This window comes from Pezoporus occidentalis, unplaced genomic scaffold, assembly GCF_034315485.1.
Source record: "Pezoporus occidentalis ecotype Australia unplaced genomic scaffold, CSIRO_AGI_Poc_V1 ctg22, whole genome shotgun sequence".
NCBI classification, from domain to species: Eukaryota; Metazoa; Chordata; class Aves; order Psittaciformes; family Psittacidae; genus Pezoporus; species Pezoporus occidentalis.
Genome location: NW_026914072.1, coordinates 2237091 through 2262517, shown reverse-complemented (window position 1 = coordinate 2262517; position 25427 = coordinate 2237091). Strand labels below are relative to the sequence as shown.

At 38.0% G+C, this 25427-nt stretch overlaps 1 protein-coding gene across 1 annotated transcript in view; it reads left to right on the top strand.

Moving 5' to 3' along the window:
- Nucleotides 1-25427, top strand: part of PPFIBP2 (PPFIA binding protein 2) — an 89241-nt gene that overhangs the window by 61415 nt on the left and 2399 nt on the right. The window contains exons 7-28 of the mRNA XM_062620203.1: nucleotides 1988-2096; nucleotides 3632-3664; nucleotides 5387-5448; nucleotides 7191-7266; nucleotides 8979-9038; nucleotides 10675-10772; nucleotides 10991-11055; nucleotides 11309-11377; nucleotides 11802-11862; nucleotides 13729-13770; nucleotides 15562-15706; nucleotides 17236-17268; nucleotides 17853-17991; nucleotides 18613-18741; nucleotides 19305-19455; nucleotides 19635-19746; nucleotides 20196-20284; nucleotides 20874-20996; nucleotides 21770-21898; nucleotides 22724-22912; nucleotides 23354-23524; nucleotides 25145-25210. Of these exons, the coding sequence (XP_062476187.1) occupies nucleotides 1988-2096; nucleotides 3632-3664; nucleotides 5387-5448; nucleotides 7191-7266; nucleotides 8979-9038; nucleotides 10675-10772; nucleotides 10991-11055; nucleotides 11309-11377; nucleotides 11802-11862; nucleotides 13729-13770; nucleotides 15562-15706; nucleotides 17236-17268; nucleotides 17853-17991; nucleotides 18613-18741; nucleotides 19305-19455; nucleotides 19635-19746; nucleotides 20196-20284; nucleotides 20874-20996; nucleotides 21770-21898; nucleotides 22724-22912; nucleotides 23354-23524; nucleotides 25145-25210 (2151 nt within the window). The remainder of the gene's footprint in view (nucleotides 1-1987; nucleotides 2097-3631; nucleotides 3665-5386; nucleotides 5449-7190; nucleotides 7267-8978; nucleotides 9039-10674; nucleotides 10773-10990; nucleotides 11056-11308; nucleotides 11378-11801; nucleotides 11863-13728; nucleotides 13771-15561; nucleotides 15707-17235; nucleotides 17269-17852; nucleotides 17992-18612; nucleotides 18742-19304; nucleotides 19456-19634; nucleotides 19747-20195; nucleotides 20285-20873; nucleotides 20997-21769; nucleotides 21899-22723; nucleotides 22913-23353; nucleotides 23525-25144; nucleotides 25211-25427) is intronic.

The window sequence follows — 25427 nt, the reverse complement described above, 5'->3', positions numbered from 1 at the left end:
TAACAAAGTGCATAGCTGCCTTACCCTTCTGTTGACCTTGAATCCTGGAAAGCTGTTGGGTCCTAATCTGGAAGAGCTTGACATCTGAAACATTTCATTATTTTCCCCAATCGTTATTTTTTCTAGTTCAACATTCTCATTGTTAAACCATTGAACTTTATTTCTAGTTTGAATTTTTCCATTCTTTTAGATTAAAATTCTTTTAGATTAAAAAGAGCCTCATTGTTTTTCCCTGTACGCTTTCGTGCTGTAATCGCATCTCCTTTGATTTGTGTAGTACTTTAATCCCTGTTCATATGAATTACTGACTCTGAGTTGTGGTTAGATCTTGGAAAAACATTTTGAATTATTAAACTGAGTTTTCTTTTTAATACTTGATAGCTTGATCCTGAAATGACAGACAGCTATTGTTTGCATTAGCATGTCTTCTGAGAATTCTCGGATGAATATTGAAATGTTCTATGAAATGTTGCTGTCATGGTTTTTTCCTATTAAGATCATAGCTCTTGTATCCATGAAAATTTTTTCTCTGAAGTGGGGGATATGAACAGTCTTTGGGAAAATATTTTCTCAAGTATTGTGGCCTGTGGCCAGTTGCCAAGACAGATAAAGATTATGGAAAATGTAGGAGTGAAGTAAGAAAGAAGAGTAGGAGAAGATGCAGGTCTAGAAGGGAGGAAAAGTACAGGGAAAGAGAGAGGAAGCAGAAAAATAATTTGAGAGATGACTGGAATGAGACATTAAAGAAAAGACAGCATTTAAAGGAGCTATGAGATCAAATAGACCAGGGGAGCCAAATCCAAATCTGGTATTAAAATGTCTTCAGCTTTTGTCTTCCTGTTGCTCCAGTTTCTCAGATGAGGAATTGGAATATTTCCATGACTGGATATAAAAAGCATATTAGTCTCTGGGAAGTGTAGGAGCCCTTCAGAGATGCAACAAGGCAGATTCTTCTATTTCATATGGAATTGCAGGCAGAGCTGTTTGCTTCCTGGTGAAAATAAGTTTTTGTATTAGAGTAAATTAGTCCATGTTTTTCCCCATTGTTTGGTGTTCTGCTTTCCTTTAGTATTTTGAGTAACTGGTCACGGAAGTGATTTATTTGTTTGTCTGTTTCCTTTTTTTCTTTGATTTTTTTCTTTTTTTTTTCTTTTCTGCAAGGAGCTTTTTATGCTTTTGCTGTGGAAATGCAGAAGGTGGATATAGATAGGCTTTAGGACTGCTGAAGAAAATCTTAATGAAACTACTAACTTAGTAAAGTATGCTGTTGACAGTGTTTCTCACAGATAGGAAAAAGAGTTGAGAGCCAGTATATTTCAAGCTGGACAGTCACAGAATTCTTCTCCCTCTGTATTGTTGAGGTCTTTAATGTGTGATATTCTATCCCACTCCAGTGGCAGCACAATTTGCAGTAAGTGTAAATGAACTGTTGGTATTTTGTGGTATATGTGGTGTTGTTTTCCAAGCCATACTTTGCTTCTAGACTATTTGCTGTAGTATCTGACGTGAGGAAGAACAATTTTGTTACCCTGCTGAGAATTGGGCTTAGCATTTGTAGATTCTCAGTTATATTAATAAATAGTACAAGGATAAAAAACCCAGGATCTTTCAAAAAATGCTTTGTTATCTTTTACTGGTCTTCATGCAAAACTCAGGAGTTGCCCCGTAATAGTCGTTAATATATGACCAGCATTGTAGCACTGAGAGCTTTCCAGAGTTTCTTTACCCGCATGACTCCTTGAAAATGTTACCTTTCTGTAAGTCTGTTCTTTGAGAGCTAATTGCATTGGAAAAAGTGAGCTGCTGTAGAAGGAATAGGATAGTTATACCATGAAATATGTACAGTTGTTATAGTGTTTATTAAGTGTCCTGAATCGGGAATGGGACATCAAAGTGAAGCGTTATGCTTAGAACTCTTCTAGTTCATGGAAAAGAATCATAGAGCATTGGTGACAATGTTGTTCTGAATTTGTTTACTCTGTTTCAGGCTGAGATAGCCCAGCTTCAGGAGCAATTAGCTCTCAAAGATGCAGAAATAGAACGCTTACAAAGTCAGCTATCCAGGACCTCATCACATAATGAAGTGGCAGAAAGAGGTAAGAGAAGGAGAAATAAAATTTAAAATCCAAAACCTACTTTAATTTCACTTTGGTGGCCGCTTGGCTCAGTATTTCAAAGGAATACAAGGAGAGACCAGAATATTTATTTTGGGAGGAAAAATAGTGCAAATATATTTTGTCTTCCGATAGAGGCCTTTAATGTGTGAAATTCTATCCCAGTCTAGAGGCAGTGATAAATTGCAATATGTATCCCAACAGCACTGAAACTTTTTCTAGTGGAATTTTATTTGGATTTTGAGAGATTTATTGTTGTTTAGTGAGAATTTATTTTTGTGCATACCTTCAAAATTTCTTTGAAAAATCTTTACAGTTCCCATATTTAAGGAAAAAAATATTGTCACAGTAGTAGCTAAGCATAATGTTTAAATGTCCAAACATCCTAAAACATGGTCACTGATACATGTCTTTTCTTTCTTCAAGTCTATACATTATTTAGGCTCCCTCTCCCATTAAAGGTTGGACCAGATAGTATTTCAAGGTCCCTTTCAGGGGCTGTTCTATAACTTTATGATACTGTAGGGTTCTCATCTAAAACTGCACTGTTGATACGAGTCAATGGCAAATCAGCTTGTTTAGCCTTTGGTCTCAGCAGGTCATCTGAAATGGAATTTCAGTTCCTTGAAATACTGACTGCCCTGAGCTTCTGTCAATGGCTGGGCTGTGAGCAACATGATATTAGTGACCTTTTTCTTCTATATCCTGCCACCTAGCCATGCAGAAATACTTGTGTGTAGTTTAATGCAGTGCATCAGTTTAGCTGCACTAACTTCTCTTGTGGGTGTAAACTAATGCTTCCAAAGAGTGACCTTGTTGAGATGTGACTTTTCTGGTGCTGTGCTATCTTTCTGCCAGGGCTTACCAAGAATATCCTTAAAGGGATTAATGCAGATGTGTCTTTTCTAGAAGACTGGATTTTGACTGTTGCTTATTCCAAAGAAGTGACTTAACATATACTTGGTGCTGATTTCACTCAGCTGCAGCACTTGTGCATGTAGAGAACTGCACGTCTAACTAGAAAGTTACTTTGCATAACAGCAGTGTTTTGTATAGGAACTCTTCTATTGATAGCATTCTGTATTTTCTATGAGATTGCCAAATGATTTATGGAATTTCAAAGGAAAGAGAGTGGTATGGGAATAAATCAAGAGCTCAGCACCTTTAAACTTCTAATAGTGTCTGTTCCTGTTCAGATTGAAGATGAGTAAAACTGTCCTTGGTTCCAGTGTGGGGAAAAAAAATCAAACCCTGTACAGATTCTTTAGGCTGCATTTAAGAAAACCACTTAGACTCTATTTGAATGGAAAGAATATGCAGCAGTAATAATTCTTCTGGAAAAAAAAAAACCAAAACTGAATTATCAGATTTTAAAGTGGTCTTATCAAATAAAGTTGAAAAATAATGTCAATGTACTTGTAGTGTGCTACAATGCAAATTCTAACTAAATTGCAAAGTTTATCTAATATGTGCTTTTTCTGCATACTTTATTTGACCCTCACCATTTACCATCGTAGAGGAAGTTTATAGGAGAAGGCTAAAAGAAAAACGTAAGCCTTGCAATTCACTCTTGGCTTTATCTCACTGTTCCTTTTACACAAATCATAACTCAGATGCATTCTGCAGCAATAATTCAATGTTTGTTTAGATTTGGCTGTCAAATTGTAATACATGTGAGACATTGCTTTCATTGCTTGTGGCAAGCAGACAGCTACTTGCCCTTTTTAGTAAGATTTCATTTCAGAAAAAATAGAGGTTCACAAATCAGAGAGGTGGACTTCAAAGGGACTTTGTTAAGGTTAACAGAGCCAAAACTTAACCTTTGCCTCTTTTTATTTGTACATATGTACAATTGATATAATATCTGGAAAAATAGCTTTGTTTGAAAGCATCTTTCCTTAGAGGGGAAGGATTTGGGCTTTTTTTTTTTTTTTAATCAGAGCAGTAAATTAAATGAAAAATGCAGTCTGAATAAAAATGTTTCCATACTTGATGATGGTATAAATATCATGAGTAAAGTTTGCTTCAGTGTGCTTAAAAATACCTTGACAACAGTTCTTTTTGAAGTCTATTATTTATAAAAAGGAATTAGTAGGACTGTGATTTTAATGGCTTTTTTTAAGTCTTCAATTGCTTGCCTAATACCTGCTGGCTTTAGTTTTTGATTTGGCTCTGTGTGTGTATGTCTTGTGTTAGTAAGTGTTCTCTTTTGCAGAGGAAATGTTTGCAAGATTAATTTACATGTTTTAAAACTTAATCATTACTGTGTATTTTTCAGAATCACTACAGAAAATCTAATAACTGTTTTTGCAAATAACTGTGACATTGTATGTTCAACATCAAGTTGTAAACCAATTTTTAAAAGATGCTCTTTAGCAGTATTGATTTTCTTTCTTCTCTGACTTCATGCCTGCTGCATCTGGTTTTCATCGTCTTTTGTGAAACAAGTGGCTCTATTTTATGTCAAAGCACAAATACCATGAGTGGCAGTTACAACAGATACACTATTTCAGGTTCCGTTTCCATCATCTACACTCAATTTAGTATAGGTTGGTACGGGAGGACTCGCTAGGAATAGTGTGTAGAGGAGAAATAACATTTAGTTCACAAAGTTAGGATGATTGTGATAATCTTACAAATTTTCAGAGAGTGTGTTTGAATTGATTTGACTATAACAGTCCTGAATAACCTCTATCTTGTGACACTAAATTGTGTGCAAGGCACTTGACAGCAATTCATTAGCTCTTGATGTAGATTTTAACTTATTCATACTGAAAAGCTTTAAGAAAGTTTAAAAAAAACACAAAAACCCAACACATTTTCTTCATATCAAACTAGTTATTTTGCATTTCCAAGCTACATGAATGTCCTTGAACTACTTCCCATAAGGTGGCAAATATTTTTCTCAGAATGTAATTAATTTTCAATGATACTTCATTTACTTAAATATATAACAGCAAACACACTCTCATCTTTCGCAAAATAAGCTTCAGCGTTTCTTTTTTTTCTTGTCATTATTTGACTTTAGTAAATATAAGATAGTACTGAATAGCCTTTTATAAGCAAAACCAGCACGTTTTCATTCTGCAGTGCTTTCAATAGGTCAGCTTTTAAAAAACTCCAAGTTAAATGTAGTTTGATAGTGCGTTTGCCATGCCACTGACATGATTTGGTTACTCATAAGAAGATAACGAAAGTATCGGAAAACACTTATTGTTTACACAAAAGTAGCAAGGGTATTTTCCTTTATAACATTTTCAAAACATTTTTAGATCAAGAAGTTCAAAGGTTGAAGATAGGAATGGAATCGTTACTGGCTGCAAATGAGGAAAAGGTGAGAAAGTAATCCTCATTCTACATAATAAGAATGAAATGGTGGTTTTAAATCTCTGAAATGTTCTGAATAACCTACTTTGTGTAAGCTTGGTATTGCCCTGATTTTTGGATTATCCCATGAGATTGTGACAGGAGGTTGATTTTTAAATAGAAAGTGTGGCTGACCTTGCTAACCTGGCTGCAGAGCTTGGAAGGCTCATTAGATTCCAGAGGTGAGTAGAAAGCCAAGACTGCAATGAGCAGAATCTCCTGGCTTCTGCTATTGAAAAGGTCATTAAGGTTTGGCCATCTCTGATAGCTCTTCATCTTCCAACACAATCTGAAGTTTATTGGTATCCCCAGTCTAGATTTTTATATTAAAAGAAAATCAAAGTGGTCTTTGAATCAGGCTCAAATTTTGGAAGGGACCTGAATTTAGAGAGACAAGGATAAAAAAAATGAAGATTACTAAAGGCCAGGAGACATGAAATTAAACCTATTTAAATGGTAAATATGTTTTTTGTCTCATCACTTTTTGTCTCTGTATATTGTCATCATCAAATAGATGATAATATGCATCCCTAAAAACTTTCTTTAGTAACTAGGGAATCTGAACAAGGCAGTGTTGATTCTGGAGAACATTAATATGACTCATAACAACATTCAATTCATAAAAAATCAAAAAGCCAAAATTTACATCTGGAAAATCAAAGACGTGTCAGTGCAGCAGCTCGGTGTCAGCTGTTCACTTAAATACGTGGCAGGTGCCAGCTTCCCCACAAGGTTTTTATTTTTTTTTCCTAGTGCCCACTTCTCTGCTTTTGTGGCTTTCCTGAACCTTCTTGTGAAAACTCGTTCTTTATTACTTGCTTGGGTTTGCATTTGGTGCTCTGTTACCACAGCACTGGGCAAGATTATCACACAGGAATGGTTTAGAACTGTGGTCAAAGAAACAGGACAAATTCTAAGAGTACAAATTTCAAAATTGCACGCTTAGTGATGATAGCAAGAACTTATCATTGGGACACAGTATAGTATATAGAAATGTCTAACTAAATGATTACTACCCGTCCCTGTGTTACAGCTGCAAAAGGCAAGCACCTTCCCTGAATACATTAATCAGGATGCTATATACATAATAGGAAAGCATTAGGTGCTGGAGAAAGAGTGGAGTTGGATAAATGAAGCAGACATTCACGAGACCTCATTTCCTTGGTTCTATACAAGTTTGACTGCCTAAGTCAAAACCAACAAGTTTGGCTCCCTAAGTTCAAAGAGGTGTGTTCAAAACAGGAATAAGTGTAGAGGTCAGAATGCAGTACATATCCTACAAGTGAATTCTAAAGAATGTGACTAGGTTGTTAACCTAAAACATAAACATGATTTACTTTGCAATTACAGGTACAGTGCTAGCAAAAACCCAAACACTGCCCACTTCAGGCCATTGGGGTTCAACTCCAGAGTATTCCCTTGACTTAGAAGTGAAAGCAGATTTCCAAATTATGCTTCTCTAAATAGCTACTTTACTAATAATGTCAAACTCCTCAGGTTTCCCTATATCCATAATTTCACACTGTACAGAAAATACTATGTACAATGGCAGATAAAAGCTAATGAATGTTCTTTACAAGGCACGTGAGAGACTTGATCCTGCTTTCTGGAAAAACAGTCCAAAATCACAGAATGAAATGTGTAATAGAGTGTTTCTGCTGGTTTAAAATGTCAGATTTAAAATAGGATTTTATTTAATGCTTCTCACAGGACCGTCGAATAGAAGAGTTAACACTGTTGCTAAGCCAGTACAGGAGGGTCAAAGAGATAATGATTGCAGCTCACGGTAAAATGTCTTGTGAATAATTTCCTGATATCAGGTATTTTTCAAACTGCATGCACTAAAACTGCTGTTTGTTGTTGTTTTCAATGTATGTGCATAGTAATATTCGCATATGTATTGTGCTGGAGTGCTAAGAAAGTAAGTATACAGTCCTTCAGGTGAAGAAAAAAACCACAGCATGTCTTGACCAGGCTTGTGTGTTACTGCCTGTAGTGTGTGGAGATTTCTTTTTTGTTTTCTATACTGTAGGCAGTGCAAAAAAAGAAATAGGGTCTATAATATATGGGAGATTTAGTTGCAACATTACTATTAAGCAAGACTTCTATGACTGAATCTTATGCTCGACTCTGTAAATCATAATCTAAAATTTAAGTTAATAGTAAATCCCTCTTTGAAGCTGAACTTTGGTGCTATGTGGTTTTTAAGAGAGTGTCATTAAGGATCCTGACTGATAAGGAAGGATGACTGATGAGCTTACTGCTATGGTTGTACAGCTGTGTGACCTGCTCATCAGTTAGGTCTAAAGACTGTGGTTCACCTCCTCATGTGCCAAGGCAATCTGAAGTCAGCAACTGCTCTTCTTAGAATGCTTTGCTATATACTGCAGTGGGGCAGGAGCTTTGGTGGCAGAACTCCTATATCTGTGTAGTGGTGGCTGTGGGTGGACAGCTGGGGCCAGCTACTTCATGCAGTCCTTCCCCTCCTCACTGATGGGACTCCTGTAGGTCTCTTCCACAGTGCAGACCTATGATGTATGTCTTTCATGCTCAAAGCTTCCTAATTCCTTTTTCACTGCTTCAGGTTGCTACTTCTTGGTTGTACATGGGTTGTAGAGGCCAGACCAAAAGGAATTATAGCAAAAAGTGTTAAATGAGGGAGAAAACAGCAGGACACTAGTGCAGGCATAGAATTTGTTGACACAGGGGCAGTTAGGAAAGTTCATTTAAATTTGCTAAAAGCATAAATTTACAGTATTTATATTAAATTGCATTATAGCCCTCTCAATCTATTATTCAAAATTAAAATTATATTCAGTTTTATTTAAATGATTTACTCTGTAGGAGATGAATAAAGTATACAGATAAGTATGTATGGTATTTCCTGTGATCTGTCATTAGTAACTGCCTTTTACAGTGTAAAATGGTATCAGGAGAATTTAGCAGATTACAAACATTAATCTATTGAATACATCCTGTATTCAGATTAGTCATAGCTCAGTTCAGGAATGGCAGTAATGATTAACTACGAGCCAGCTAGTGTTAATGACAAAGTTTTCCTTTTATGTCCTATTTTTTTATATGGCATTCATGAAAAGGAAGCTGATCTCAGATGCAATTTGATGCATAGGAGGACCTTCCACCCCCCTTGCAAAAAAAAACCCAAAAGTTGCAATGAGTATAATAAGTTCTCTTGCACTTTCCTTCCACTAAGAAAAATTCTGACAGCTGACTAGAAAAGTTCTGGTGTGCAGGAAGCAACTGAAAACCCAAAGTTGTTTTGGTGCACACAATATTATATATTTAACTTCAAAATCTGGGGAAAAAAATCTTTGTCCCATTTCACTTCCTGCAGCATAACTGAGGAGTAGGTTTTTAGGACAATCTTGTTTGAAGTTGCCAATGTAGTTTTCAGTACTAAAATTATTCTGGGAGACCTTCAGAAAGGACAGTTTTGTTAAACGTACATCATCACATTAACAAACACGATGTTTTCAGGTCTTGTACGCCAGAATGGACACTTGTATTTAACACACAAGAACAGGGAACGAGAGTCAGGTAAATCTCTCTCTGAATGTTCTTTTTAAAAAGAAAGTCTCTCACTTGAAAGTGTTTTGAAGGGAAATCCAAAGGTGTGATTGTAGCTTTTGGAGACCTCATGATGTTAACCGCCAAGATAACTCACCACTGTTACCCTGAGAGTAGGTGCTCTCAGCAGAAAGCCCCAGTAACATCATGGGACATGGCTTTTGGAGGACACTTGTGTGCATGAGCAATGAGCAAGTCATGATGCTCTGGATTGTCAAGTTGGTACTGCAGGGAGTATGATGTATGCTAGTATAATCAATGTATGCTAGTTCAGTACAGTCTAATGTCTAAAAAAAAACCGGTAATGCTTAGCATAATAAAACAAAACCAAACCCCCAAACCTGTGTAGGTAGTAGAGTGTGTAAGAGACTGTCCACACTGAGGTGCATGCTGTCATGGCTACAATATTACCACAGCCCAAATGGGCTTGTTACCTGACATGTGCTTGAAGGAGTCTCATATTTAGGGTGCTAAGAAATATCTCGCTTGATTATTTTTTTATTATTATTATTTCTAGACGTGTATTTTAAAGGTTCCTTTTGATGTGTAATCTCTGCCGAAAATCCTTGGTAGAATCAGAGGGTTGAAATCTTCTGTCTCTGATAACTGTTTCTAATCATTATCTGGGATTAAAGTAGGGTGACTGCTTGAAACAGCCACAGAAAGTTGAGCAAAATATAAAGGAGCTACCCTGAACTTGACTGTAGGTCGCTCTTTTGTGTACCAGCAGCCATAGCATAAGTTTCACTCCATATCCTGGAGGGCCAGCAATCAGTATGGGTTTTGTTGCCAGTCTTCTTAACCGAACAGCATGATACCTGGTCTCTAATGAGTTTTCAAGTGATCTCTCTGCTAATAGTGCCAAGGCTTAACCATAAGATTTGGTGTGTTTTGAAACTGCCTAGACCCGCTGCACTTCTATCATATAAAGTAGGAATTGTTAATATGCTTAAAGGTCAGTCTGAATTCCTCCATCATGGCATAGCAGCCCTTCCACATCCTGTTTGCAATCCTATGCATGGAGAGCTCCAGAAAAAAATTCTTATCCAAAATACTCCAAAACTTTGCTGAGCCCTGGATATTCAAAACCTGATTTAGTATTGCAGCTTTGGCAATTCAGGAATTGAAGTCCTACTAAATAATGAATTTGGAGTATTTCAGTGTCTGTTTAGATCTGGGATATCCAGAAAAACCCGAGGCATGTTTACTGTGTACATCCTTGAACAGAGCATGGGGCATTGTATTATGATACAGACATGCACACTACCTATAAAGCAATACACTACGAGTAAGAAAATAGTGCCAACTTGAACTTGCCTCAGAACATCAAACTGTGTATTAGAGTGGTTCAGAAGCTGCCTCAATCAGCTCAGCTACTTACAGCAGAGCCTGTCATATAACTAGAAGTGGTAAATTTGTTGCTGTTATAAATCAGCTTGCTTGTAAATCAGGGGTGGGGAGTGAGAGGCTGGAAAGCTACATGCATCAGGTGAAGGCTGAAGGGGAATTGTGAGACTGAAATACATAGACTGTCTGATATGGTCCTAAAATGTTATTTTTTGGCCTGTTTCTCTCCCTTTCTACTTCTAATCTTTAATGGTCGCAGGCTCTTCTGTCTCTGGTGGCTGTGAAGAGGAACTTGAGACAACTTTAAGGAAGTGGAATGTTTTGACTAATCCTCAAGGAGAATTACTGAAAACAGAGGTACTTAGTAAAGATGTTTTAGAAGCAAATTCTATATATATGATTTGTTTGCTTTGGTTTCTCTGTGGTAGCTAAAGTAATGTAGTAATGTGGGTTTAGCCTTGCCTGAATTTTTGTATGTGTTCTTTGTATAGGCATGATAGATCCAGAATCCAGCTCTAGAGTTACAGGCTTTATTTTACATAAATGTAAATTTATGTATGTTTTATTTTACATAGGCATCTTCAGGAGAATTATCACCAGCTGTGCTGTCTCCATCACCACAGAAAGCTACGGAAATCAGGCAAGAGCTTTATTTTTTGTGTGTTTTATGTGGATTGTCCTAAATTTGAATTATTTAATCTGATTAACTGGCATGTTGTGTTCCCTGTTCTTGGCTTTGCAAGAACTTTTGGGTAGTTGTGAAAGCAGGGTTTGCTGTGGGAGTTTGCAGTACTTAATTGTGTAAGGTCTGAATTGCAGGAATAAATTAGCACTTTTATATATCCAAAGATACTTGTAGTACTTAAAACAGTATGTTTTATTCTGATTTGAAGTGGAAGCATTCCAGTATCTTCAACTAATTTAACCTGTCCACAAGAAGAATCTCTGGAAATCATCAGCAGGTAAGAATGAGTAACTTTAATTGAAATGTATAAAAAAAAATTCTGGCTGCATGTTATATCTATATTTCTGCCCTTCTCCAGTTTTAAAACCCTTCAATGTTGCACACTGTTCACAGAGTCACTACTGTCTGTGTACTGTTAAGAGCCTTTAAAAAGTCAGCTGTAGATAAAAGGTTTAAAACTGCACATTGTTGCCTTTCTTTGTTGACCAAAGGATGTCTTGATGCTCTTTCTGATTTTGTTTATTGCCATTCCCAATACCATGTGTTTTAGGCTAAAAATGCAACAACTGAATCTCCTAGCTCAGCATTATGTTATACGCAGACATACGATATATATGGCTGCCATATGATACAGTAGGGGCATATGCAAACATACTGTGCTGTACCAACTATTGCTTTTTTTTGCCTGTTACTATTTTAAGGGTTCCACAGAAAAAAAAGTCAAGTAGTTTAGAAGACTTGCAGAGCGAATCCCTGGAAAAGGTTGGTTTATTTACAGTAATGATTTCTGGTGTTGTCATGACTGAAAGGTAAAGGTCAAGTATAAATGTTATTTTTGTTTCACGTACAGTAGCCCTAACCACCACTGACATTGTATGTGGGGGAAAAAGCCCTCATGATCAAACAGTTCAGGTTGGGGTTTTTTTTACCCCATATTCAAGCTTAGAATAAACAAACAAGTTGACACACCATACATACGCATCCTCAGATTGACACACCATACATACGCATCCTCAAATTCAGCTTTTCACCTGAAAGAGAAGACGAATACTTAAGAGAAATACAAGAAATAATGAGGAGTCTTTTGCAGTAGTATTTTGTTTATAGGTAAGAGTTTTAAAAATAATTTCAACTTCCAAATAGTTAAAAATGTTAAGGCAACAAATGCTGAAAGTAATTAATGACTGGGACAGGGTATTTCCACATAGGATTGAATTTTTGAGTGTTTGCATGTAAATATTGAGTATCATTCCCTAACTCAGATTTCTGATATAAATGGCATTCCTGAAGACGGCAGTGATGCTGTCTTGGTTAAAACAGGAGGGGCGCTGTTATTAATTCAAGGGCTTACTTCCATTCCAAAATAATGAGTCTCCAATTTAAAAAGTCTCATTACGTTATGGTCCAGAGGTTTGTTTTGTCATTCTCTAACCCGAAATTTCTCTGCACTTGTAATTATGCGTTGAGACTGTTATTGATTCTGTCTGTACTCAAATTAGGCTTAATACTGGATTACCCACACCCAGTAATGCCATTTAAAACAGATACTAGAATGATGGTTGTTTCAGTTCTTAAAATTCTTAATTTTTTCTTAAATCTGTGAAGATGACAGTAACCAAAGGGAATGCTTGAAATTTGTGTTGCATCCATTTGATTGTGGTTATACATGTGACAGATCAGTTCAGAACTAACATTCATTCCATGTGGAATTTATGAAGGTCTGTTTTCTCTTCCTAACTTTTATTTTCCTGTCAGCATTCAAAAAATTAATTTGTCTCTGTGCCGTGGTGTGATAAGGCTGTACCTACGCATTTAGGCTGTAAAGCTGCTCTGTCGGTTAAATCACAGTCCATCGGGGAGCAAGAAACTACCAAGGATATGAGAGAATTGTAGCAAGCCAGCCCACATTCTAATTTAGGCATGAGGCTTCTTGGTGAAATAACTGAGACCTCCCTGTGCCTAGGAGTGAGTGGCTAAATGTGAATTAGTTACAACCACAAGAAGAAACTTGTTTTGCTGACTCAGCGAGACTTCTCGCTTCCTTGCATTAAATCCAAGAGAACATGTGCAAGCAGCACTGCTTACTGGAGCTGTTCTGTTTTGCACAAAGCTCAAATTGCAGTTATGTAGAGCAATGAAAATGTAAATTAAAGTAAAATAAAGTAAAATACAGCACACTGGTGTCTCTGACCAGCCATGTCATATATTCTTATCCCCTCTTTTCTATCTCAGCTCTTTATGGTTTCCATACATAAAGTATTGCGTTTGTTCTTTCTATCATTCGTTTTCGTATTGTTTGAACTGTTAAACAGCTGTCATGTTCCCACCTGAAAGTTAAGTCTAGAGGAATCACCCAGAAGCCTAAAATGTAGAAAAATTCCTTTGCTCACAACAGAACCAGCCCGAATTTTGTAGAGTGGTTTGAACAACCACATTTAATATTTAAATATATTATTGAAATGAAATGAAGAGATAACAGACCTTGTAATATGCTGGCAATGCATTAAGTAGCATCACTATAGCAAAAAGACTACAATTGATGTTCTGTGTATGTATGCTAATACTAACATTTGTCTGTTGCTTTTTTTTCCATAAAACTTTGAAATTACCCTCCCTGCAACTCCATAGTTTGTAGATGGAAAACCAGTACAGCGTGTTGTAGAACAAGAGGTATATTAACTGTCAACTCTCTTAACATTTGTCTGTTGTGGCGTGCTGTGACGGTATGCTGTTTTAATTTTATGTTCATTTTACTTTTTAAAACGTTTGCATAGTTCCAGTACTGACAGACTCTGAGAACAGGGGTAAGAATTTGAGAGGGAACTCTTCTTTTTAATCTAAAAGCTTTTATGTTTGGCTAGAAGCTGAAGTCAGGCAATTTCAGAAAATACCGGGCTAATGTAAGAAGCAGTTTCTGTACTTGTATAGTTTTTGTTACAAGTCAGGATGTACTCCTGAAGCTGCCAAAACAGGAGAACTGAGGCCTGCAATTACAGCATCACAAAGATTCCTCTAAGCCTGGAAAAAAGAATAGATAAACAAGTGGTTATCTGTTTAAATATTTCATATATCATCCTTTCCTGGACAATGTTTTAAATGGTTTAAAACAATTATGTTAGAATGGGGTTACTAAGTAGAAGCATAGTCTGTGTTTCTGTATACTAAGTATGTTTTGAGTATTTTCAGTTCAAAGTTATCCTCCTTTCTGATACTGAACCATTTACCAGTATGAGCTTATTCCAAACACACACTGAATGTACACCACTCCCACTGACCTTGACTGGAGCTGCAGGTTCAGTGCTCTTCTGGAAAAACTTCTGTATCACTATTGCTTTGACAGTTGTGGGATGTATCTTTTAATTTGGATTCAGTATTGGAAAAGTCTCTCAATGCTGTTACATATCTCGTTAGGCTCAGAACTCCCAGATTTATGTGCAAGTTCTCATCTACCCTGGTACAAGGATCAAGATCCCAAGTAACTGATCACTGAAAAACTGAATGCAAGGAAAATTGAGATATTCTTTTTTTAGCAAAGCCTACATACCAGTTCCCCTTACATATGATATGCTGAGGCTTTGAGGACCACCCCCTGGGAGCTGTGTGACTGGGGGAAGGTCCTTCCAACATAAGTAATCTCACTGATGCTAGTAGCACTGTGTTTGTGTACCTACAATACATGAAGGCAAGCACATGTTAGACACTTATTTTAGCCTGACATGGACAAAAGGGTCAGTGAGCAGCCATTCAGACTAGCCCTAAAATACAGCTCAGCCTATGTTTTTATCAAATATCAAAAGTATCCCTTGTGCTTAGGTTCTATAATAAATTATGTATTTAGCTATATATTTGGCAACTATAGCTTTAACTATTTTTTATCTATACAGAGAGATCTTGGTTCTTACAAGAGTTAAATTTCTGTACCCCAGCTTCATTGTTGATTCTTTTGCCATTGTTAGTGGTGGTGGGCAAAAGTATTTGACAGAATTTGAGTTGCACAAATACTTTTTTTTGGCTTAAATTCCAGCAAGATACAATTGTGAGGCAGAAACAGACAGTTTGGTGAAAAAGAGGGGTAATAATTGATAGGACAAAGAATGATCTGAGAAGTGACTAAATGCATTTCTGGCACTATCAAAGTGGAAGGACCAAGGTATTATATATAGTGTTGGGTCCTTATGATGAAACCAGGTAACATTCAACATATATTGTATATTGTAATAGACAGTCTGGCTGAAGGGGGGGAGAGAGGCAGATGGGGGAAGAGAAGGCAGTGTCTTAGCAAGAAAACGGCCAAGTAACTGAGATTCAACATGAGTGACCTGTAAGCAGGAACGTGGAGTGGATGATGCCATTTTGGGTTCAAGTACTTTTTCCTCAACTTTTAAATTCCTGTGTACTGGATTGCGAATGCTGTGATTTGATTCTGTACTTACTTATTTTTCCCTCTTTAAAAAACAACAGAGTAAGCCGCTTGCAAAAGGCAGCAAGTACCAAACCTTGCCAGGGAAGCTGCCTCGACCCCTGCAGAATGGAGAGCAGGGAACATGTAATTCATCAGATGGGTCTGCTGTGAACGACTCTGAGGACAGCAGCTTTCTGGGCCTGAGTATGTATCTACACCTTGCTGAGAGGGGGAAAAGCAAACTGACTGGGAAGCTAGGACATAATATGGTGTATAATCTGCTATACCAGAACAGTAAACTGTGACCTTCAGGTGATGTACTTAAGGAAAGTTCTACTTCTTTTTTGTACCTAATATATACCACATCAGCTTACTTGGAGGTTAAAGGATGGCTTAAATTTAGAATGTTCTTTTCTGTTGCACTTGATGTTAGAATTTGCTGACATCATTAATAGCATAAGTAATGAAGAGACACTGACTGCTTTGGAGATTGTGGGGAGAGCATTCTGAAAGACAACATATCTGTAACTAAGAAATGGAAATTCTAGAGATGCAAATATATTAGCAACATGAATAAGCAGTGTTTTTTTTCCATCACACTTCCAATGCTCCCCTGAGCTTGCTGACATTTTCTTAAAAAGCAAGCAAACACAAATGCAGAGCCAGGCACACCATCAATCCTTTTAACAAATGTATGTTACATTGATGGATTAAGTGAAACAAACCAACCCATGCCCTGCGATTCTGCTGCCTTTCAGTGGGTGAAACTTCACAGTATATCTAGCACTGACGTGCACATTTCAGGCAAAAATCCCAGTGTCTGCACTGTTGGTTGCTGGAACTTGTGGGGACCCACAAGTGAAGAACTGACTTAGTAGGTATAGGAAATCATGGGCGGATTTTCGAAATGCAAGTATATTGTTAGTTCACAACCACAGCTGTGTGTGGAAGCCTGTGTTAATTTGTTTTCATTGACATCTTGAGCATGGATATATTGCAATATAGAAAGTATTACAGCAAGGTAGAGAGCCAGGTATTTATTTGCCAAGGGCTGAAGAACACAAGAGCATCACTTGTGATTTTGAAGTTTGTCTACACTTTAAAAATTATGCTGGCAGCTTTTTGTTTGCTGGGTTTTATTTAAGGCCCCATGGTCCTAAAAGCTGCCAGGGCCTGTAGGTTCAAGATTGCAATAGGCTGTGGGCTGTTTAGGGTTTGTTTGAAAGGGTTTTTTCTGTGATTGCAACATCGTAGGCAATGCAGGAGCCATGCTACTATATCTTTAACAGCAGTATTATCCATTAACATTTTTTTTATGCAGGTTGGTTTGTTTCTTGCATGTGAAGCAAACCTTTAAACCTCTAATTCTGTATTTCAGAGGAATTTGGTGTAACCTTAGACATTGCTTCATTTCAGACATTCTGCAGGTTTTGTGGAGCTCTGTAGGTCATGCTTAATGCATTAAAATTGTCTCAGAATAGTTCATAAAAAAAAAACTCCACAAACAACAGATAAATGATCATCCCTATCTATTCTAGGTGATCGTACAGAATTACTGGTGCTTGTGCACACCGATGCGTATTCAGTTCCACATCAAGCAGCATAACTGCTTCTTTTCGTTTCTGCTTTTAATGCTTAGCTGACTTCTTTGCTCTTCTGTAACTTTATTTTGCTGGTGTTTTGTATCTTCTTTGCTTCTTCATCTGGCTTTCTGCTTCTTGGGATGACTGAAGATCGCATCAGGAGTGTCAGTGCACCAGTGCTAGGTACCGTATCCAAACAAGATGCAACTTTAATGTGAATTAAAGTTGATGTGAATTTTGCTGCTTGCTTTTTTCCTTTCCTCTTCCCTTTCTCTATGAAATAGTAACACCACGTGGGCCATCCACACTGAATTCCTGAAGTGCAGTGCTGAATGGAAGTAACAGTTTTTGCTGCATTGCAGTTGGATGGGATTTCTTTTTAAGATACTTATTCCTGCTTTCATTCTGTTCTCACTGAAGTTGACAGAAAAATTCCAACTTTGATGGAGGAGTTACGGTGTTAAGAATAGGCAAAGCAAGAGTCTGAAGAGCCTGCTTCAGTCTGAAGACCTTAAATTAATAAAAATGATGGAATTAAGTACAAACAACTGAACTAACAATACTGGTGTACAATATTTTATTACTTTCTGTTTGTATCAAATATACAGGCTATGTTTTTTCACCTTCTGAGCATGGGGCTTTTATACATGAAGTTTTCTAGAAGTCTTTCCTTTTTTGTGTTCTGCATTTAAACGTTAGTTTGCCAGATAACAACTTTGTTAACAGTCTGTATAAAATGTTTATATATATTGCTGTTCTTAACCCAGGAGACACAGAGAACGTGGATGGTACAGTGGTCTCAGATGACCTTTCACCTCTTTCTTCGGGAACGGATTCAAGCCCACAATCTCCATTGTCGCCAGAAAACAGAAAGAGTCCAAAAGGGATCAAGAAAATCTGGGGAAAGTACGGTCATTTTTTCTTTTAGTTCCATGTAAAAGCATTTTGGCTGAGAATGAATACAGTTCTCGGCAAGAGCTGCAAAAGTAAGATTTAGGAACAGGAGAGAAGGCAGCTGTGTGATTGTACCAGTGTGTCTCTGTGTACATGTGGGTGGTAGTGTCTTCAACATTGTGCTGTTGAAGAAATAAGCTGTCATCTTAATGCTAATAATTTAATACGCCACCAGTTTCATTAGCTATGAGAAATTAAATTAAGTTGTTCATTACAGAAAGCATTGGGCAAAAAAATGAGAGAGAACAGAAGAAACAAATAGCAGGGGGACTGAGGGTTACTGTGTTCAATTTTCCTGCTTCAGGACAGCAGACAGTTATTTACAGGTCTGGCTTGCAGGGTGGATCAGTAACTGGATTTAAAAATCAGATGGCTGCTCTGCAGAGCTCTTTTATTTCCTCAGAGTTAGGTCTAGACAGGGTTTGCCTGAATTTCTGCATCTACCATGTGAACTGGGTGGTTGTGGTTTACAGGGAGATTAATACAACTTCTAGTTGTCACTATAGTTTCCATACAACCAAATGTTCTCTGTTGCAAGCTAATACTACTGTTGTGGCACTCTTGTCTTGAAAGAATAAGAAGAACTCAGTCAGGTAACTTCCCTGCAGACGACCTGGGGTTGGCAGAGTTTCGAAGAGGTGGCCTCCGTGCAACAGCTGGGCCTCGGTTGTCCAGATCAAAGGAAACCAAAGGCCAGAAAAGGTAATGGTTCCTCTTTGCCTCTCACAGCATATCACGTGGTATTCTTAAATGTGCTCAACAGCCAGACCCTGCCCTTGTGAAACACGTTTTTCCCAATGTGCTTCATTACACAACCGGAAAGAATTTGTTTGGTAGAAAATGCATCCTGAGTCACTCCCCATCTGTGCTCCTTCAGCTGCAGGTTGCAGCGCTAGCTGCTGTTAGAGTGTCAAAAAATACACCTTGGCAAAGAACAAGAAAACTAATTTGTCATCATCTCCTGTGGGAATATCTGTAAAGTGCTCAGGATTCAGCAATTCCAATTCTTTTCAAATAGAAATTTACTGCCCGCCCCCCCCCCCCCCCCCCCCGTCATTCACAGGCTGAGGCTGAGCAGGCAGATTAACAGGACACTAGTACCACAACCCATGCTGTGAGAGTGGCTGTTGGCTTTCAGTACTGCACAAGCCAAAGCACGGTAACAAACATGTGCTGCAGTACTGCCCCTGGCACACAATCAGCTTTCTGACACTAACTATTACCCTGTTCTTCAAGATTTTCCACACATTTCTTGTGCTTTTCAGTGACTACAATGCTCCATTTGCTCAGTGGAGCACTGAAAGAGTTTGTAACTGGCTTGAGGACTTCGGTCTTGGTCAGTACGTCATATTTGCACGGCAGTGGGTGACTTCAGGCCATATGCTGTTGACTGCGACACCTCAGGACATGGAAAAGGTAATATTCTATAACTGTTTCCCTCTAGCAGCCATACATATTGATTCTGTACAACCAGGCTTCTTCAAACAATTGGCAGCTTTACCGTATCGATATGTAGTATCAATAGTTGTAGATACCTAATGAGATGAAAAGAGCAAGAGACAAGGCAAAATATTTGTTAATGGTTATTATTGCAGGAAATGGGAATAAAGCATCCACTGCACAGGAAGAAATTAGTTTTGGCCATTAAATCAATAAATGCAAAACAAGATGAGAAGTCTGCACAGCTTGATCATATCTGGGTGACACGTAAGTGTTTGAACTGGACTGGTTTGGAAAGCAATTTCCCTCACACCTACTGAAGGGCTGCCCAGTATGTGTTTAAGTAGTTACCAGGTATCTTTTTAAGAGCACAGAGTTTTAACATGGTAGAATGATTCTGTGTTGTTTTTGACATCCAAATATACAGCCCTACAGTACAATCTTCCAAGGGGAACTCTGTCACTAGATTGAGCCCCCACATTTACTTCCCTGCAATCTCTCACACACTGTATGTAGAATATCATGGGGGTATTGTGGATGGAACTGTTTGATGGGAATGCTTTCAGGCTTCTGGGGAGAGGCTGATCTTTGGAAGGGTGAACAGGTAGAAGGAGCTAACTGAATGCCTCAGAAGAAGCCAGCCAAGACAGGAAGGGGAGAAGGGCTTCATTCTCCCTTATCTGGATTTGGGTACACTGTTGTTCCTCTACCTGCAGGATGGCTCGATGACATTGGTTTACCTCAGTACAAAGACCAGTTTCATGAAGCCAGAGTGGATGGGAGAATGTTGCAGTACTTAACTGTGGTAAGCTAAAAATCCTTTTTCCCTCAGTTTAACCAAATTTAACTTCAGAATAAGCAAAGAACTTTACAATTTTCCTTTGAATGTGAGCACTTAAAGAATTTTTTGCAAGATGGAAATAGTGCCGGTAGTAGCTCATTTGTGTTGTCTGATGCATAATTACTGTTCCTAAGGTACACAAAATAAGTCAAAGGATATGCTACAGCTAACTTCCAGAGTCTTTCTTTCAGTGCCATGTATCACACCATGATTACAGGTAAAAATGACTTATTTTACATGCAGCTTCAGGAGTTCATTGTTCTCCTCACCAAGTCAGTTACCAATATTAAATAACCTAAAGATAAGCAGCAAATCCAGTAAATGGTACAGCTCCAATCACATGAGCAGCACCACACATATCCAGTGTTTTCTTACAGCTGGTAATTGTTTTTGTTAATTGTGCTATGAAAAAAAATGCCTAATATAGCTGTTTTCAGAAGTACAGCCTTGTCTCTACGTAAAACTACATAGCAAGCTTAATGTCTTTCTTCCTGGGGAAAGTACCTGTCCTGGTATGTATTCTTTGCCACTTAAAGGGCTCTCCCCTTCACAGAACGACCTTCTCTTTCTGAAAGTCACCAGTCAGCTGCATCACCTGAGTATTAAATGTGCCATTCATGTGCTGCACATCAATGGTTTCAACCCCCACTGTCTACGCAGGAGACCAGTTGAAGAGGTAAGAGTGCAAGGATACAGTAGGATCACTGCTAATAGGGAGTTGCGCCTAAAGCAGTAGTTATGCTGCTTGCTTTCCCGCTCCGGAATGTAACATGTACTCACCAATAATAGAATCTCAGAATCATAGAACAGTTAGGGTTGGAAAGGACCTTAAGACCATCTAGTTCCAACCCCCCTCCCATGGGCCTGGACACCTCACACTAAACCATGCCACCCAAGGCTCCGTCCAACCTGGCCTTGAACACCGCCAGGGATGAGGCATTAAGAAAAATCTACTCAGTCCTGAAGTGCTTGAGCCACTTACTAGCTGATCTCATGCACTTCCCTTGATAAATCATTGTTTAGAAGTTAATTCAACTTCTGAGATAGATCGTAATTTGGAATGTTTTTTCTTTGCCTCTCCTAATTTTTAACTCTCAAAGACTGTAAGGTTTTTGCCTTACCTGGTCAGTCGTATTCATTTTGTATTAAAACCTGACAATAAGTCAGCGTAATTTGTTCATTTAGTATTAAAGCCTGACAATAATATTGTGCTCAAAATGCTCCCTTTTTTATACTTGGTGTCTGTGGTCTCTACTGTTATATTACTTGATGCAATGTATGGGGCTTCAGCTTGATCCAGAACAATACCTTAGAATCTAGGGAAAAAAAACACTGCTCTTTCTTTGAAGGAGAGAAGGAGCAATGGTTTTATCTGAACTAAGGGCACATGTTGTGAATGCGCAGTGATAATACAGGCTACAGTGTCATCATGACCTCTGGTTACTTCAGCAGAGTAACGGTTCACCATCTGAAGTTGTTCAGTGGTCCAACCACAGAGTGATGGAATGGCTCAGATCAGTCGACCTGGCAGAATACGCACCGAACCTTCGAGGAAGTGGAGTGCATGGTGCCCTGATTGTAAGACTTCTTCACATTTATTTTAACATTTTACTACACATCCACTGAAAACTGACAGACTGTAACATAAAACATGTTTTACCTGGTGTTTGTCCAGCTGGAGGAAATAGCTTTATCTGTGATACAACAGCATGATCAGGCCTTGTGAAGTGCCTATTTGATCCATGAGTCTTAATTTTATAAAGGAAAGCTAAAATAAAAAGGAACTGCTAAAACAAGTTTTATAATGAAAGGTGAGCTGTGCATGAGTGTCTAACAGCAGTACATTAAAAAGCAAACCAACCAAAATGCAAACTGTACCATGGGAAAGTTACTTATTTAATAAAGCATCATCAAGTGTTTCTTGGAGTGGTATTACTAGAATTCTGTGCCACAGTAAATAATGTCCTGAGCTCACAGCAGTCTTGCTGGCAGTCAGGAATGATGGGGTTTAATTCCAAATATTCAGAACTGTTTGCAGCTTAATAAAGTCACACTTCTGAAATACCCTGATTCTAGTGCTGTAGAAATTCTGCAAAAATGAAATAGAAAAATATGTGCTATTTTGTCAGTTTATACTCTTGAGTAGAGCAGAAAATTCTGAAAACTCATGCAATCCAATCAAATATAAGGTTTGCTGATAAATATAAATACGATCAAGTTCTCAGCTCTTAGTGTCCACATTCATGTATTTCCCATTCAAACCCTAGTGAGTATTGTATGAGTTATAAAAGGCCTAATGTAGACAGCTTAGCAATGACAAATTCCTCTGACAAGTACTGTAATGGCTTATTACTGCAAATATTTAACCATGTAAAAATCCCTATTCTGCCAATATTTTAACAGCTTCTGGAACCTCGCTTCAATGGTGACACACTGGCGATGCTGCTGAATATTCCCCCTCAGAAGACTCTGCTGCGGCGCCACCTGACGACCAATTTCAACGTGTTAATTGGACCAGAGGCTCAACAAGAAAAGAGAGAAATAACAGAGTCCACAGCATACACACCTCTGACCACCACTGCCAAAGTCCGGGTATGTCCTGCTTTCAAAAGGGAGGTACTTGGGAATTTCAGACTTCCTCTCTCCTGTCTTGTAGAGAAAATAAGGAACAAATGTGGGCCAGGGAGAGGTCAGCTCTAGAAGGAGTAGTGTTATGTTTTCCTTAATTCTAGATACTGAAGCATTTAATTTATATTTATCTGTTTAAATCAGCTCCTGAAATAATCATGCAATCCCACTGTCTCTTTTTACCTTCCATCTTTTCTTAGAAGGAACACTACCTAAATGTACTTAACATCAACTGTAAATAACTCCGGCTTTGAAACCAAATTGATTTAATTCAGAATCTACATACTTCAAGGACTACAGGGGTATAGCAATAGATAGAAAAAAAAAAAAAAGAGGGTGTTGAATGTTTAAAGGGCAACCTTATTTTTCTTGTTCAAAACTTACTCTGTTGTCTTCTTGTTTTAGCCAAAGAAACTTGGATTTTCACATTTTGGAAATTTAAGGAAAAAGAAATTTGATGAATCAACAGACTACATTTGTCCTATGGATACAAACCCAGGTGCTACAAATGGTTCTCAGAAAAACTATGGTGGCTACAAAGGCCTTAGTCCCATCACTGACAGGGAGCTGGATCAGGTGGGACAGACAGACTGATGCCATTCTCATCTCATCTCATCTCATCCTCTCCATGCATTCCAAAGCTTGCAAATAACCAAATGTTAGCATGTAACAAAGTATTTGCTGCATCCGCATGAACTTTTACTGAGAAAGTACTGGCGGTGGACACTAAAAAGAGTTCTGTCCTAAGAATGTCAGGTTAATTTTTTTAATCAATATCATATAAACTCATCTATCTTCAAGCCCTTTTTCAGGTATATGACACCTTTACACTACGACGATTAATGTATTTTGACAATTAAGGTGGTGGTGGCAGGAAACACACGACTTGTACTTCTAGCTTTCATAATCACAATATGGCACACTATTTTTTTCCTGATCTTTATGGGTGGTTTTTAAATGTAATAAAGTTTTTTGGACTCGTTTGTACAAAGGTATCAAGTTATATATTAAACAACAACTGGACTGTATATTTTTAATGGACATTATTCAAAGAATCCAACTGAATTTTTCTTTCATTATGTACAGCGGGGAGTAGTTTTGCTAGAAGAGGTGTATGTGAAAACAACGCATAGAACAAGACTATTAATAAACCAGTACTGAAATAATTCACTTTTCTTATGTAGTAGTGAACTTGTGCATGAAACTCTCCAGACATCACACAGACTAATGAGAAAGACTAAAACCCATCAAATTTTGTTCAACTTTGCTGTTGTGTAAAGGGATGTAAACCCTGAAAAATGGAGTTCGTGGAGCCTTGTGTGAACTTCATCAACACACAAGAGCCAGACGGGGCAGCTGGGGTGAACTGCCCTATCTCCAGTGGTCCTGACATGAGATAGATAAAAACAATTTAAGACAGATAAGAGAATGGTCACAAAACTGAAAAGACTAACTGTGAAGGTTATTTTTCATCTGCATGGTTTCCTGCATCTAACATCTCATCATTTGTGTTCTTCACCTAACCATTACCTTTATTAATTGAAAGTTTTACCATAGTAAAATGAAGTACTGTTCCTCAGGAGGGCCAGTACCAGATCCTGAATGTAACTGAGCATGGATTTGTGCTTGCACAGTGAAGAGTTTTGCAAGTGACTGCAGTAACTTTGAGCCAAGAGCTTACACTAAGCAGTTGTTCAGGCAGTACCAAAATCCTGGATTTTCCTCTAGGAGCATGGTCTTTCAATAAAGTGGGACTTCTGAGCATGCAGTCATGCAGGGAAAATCTCAGTTCCCTATAAGTGGTAACCTTTTATCCAAGGGGTAGGTGGGACTGCATCATGAAGGACTCTGCTTCTTGCCTGTCAGAGACAACTGCCAGAAATGTAAGAAGTGTTACACCATCAGGAAAACATTATTCTCTATTGACAGTATCAGTTAAGGTTTTTCTTTCCTTCTGCAAATTAAAGCTCAAGTTTCATAAACTCAGTCCATCATCTTGACCAGGATTCACTCTTCCTACAGTTAAATGCGTCTCACATACCTTTTAGCATGGAGGCTTTTTAATGACCGTGCAGAAATCGGAACTTTTAAACGTCCCACAACTTCACTTGTCCAGGCACAGATACCTCCCAAAGATGCACAGAGTGAATAAAATTGCATGTACTGATTTGAACTCATTCCTGAATACTTTTACAGATGGAACATTCAGAAGGAACAGTAACGCAAATAGGGGCTCTTTCTCAAGGCATAAGCCATCTTACGGTATGTACTAATCCATTCTTGTTTTAAAGTAACAAATGTATTCTGCTGGAATTCAGTGCAAGCTGGTCATTGCTGGTGGTAGTTAAGAGTAAGTTAACCTCTTACAGCCTGGTTGCACATTCACAGTCCAAAACCACACTGCTTATTAATTCCACTAGAAATTAAGTTTCCTTTAAGCCTATTTTAAGTTTTCATGGACTCCTCTATCTCTTAACTC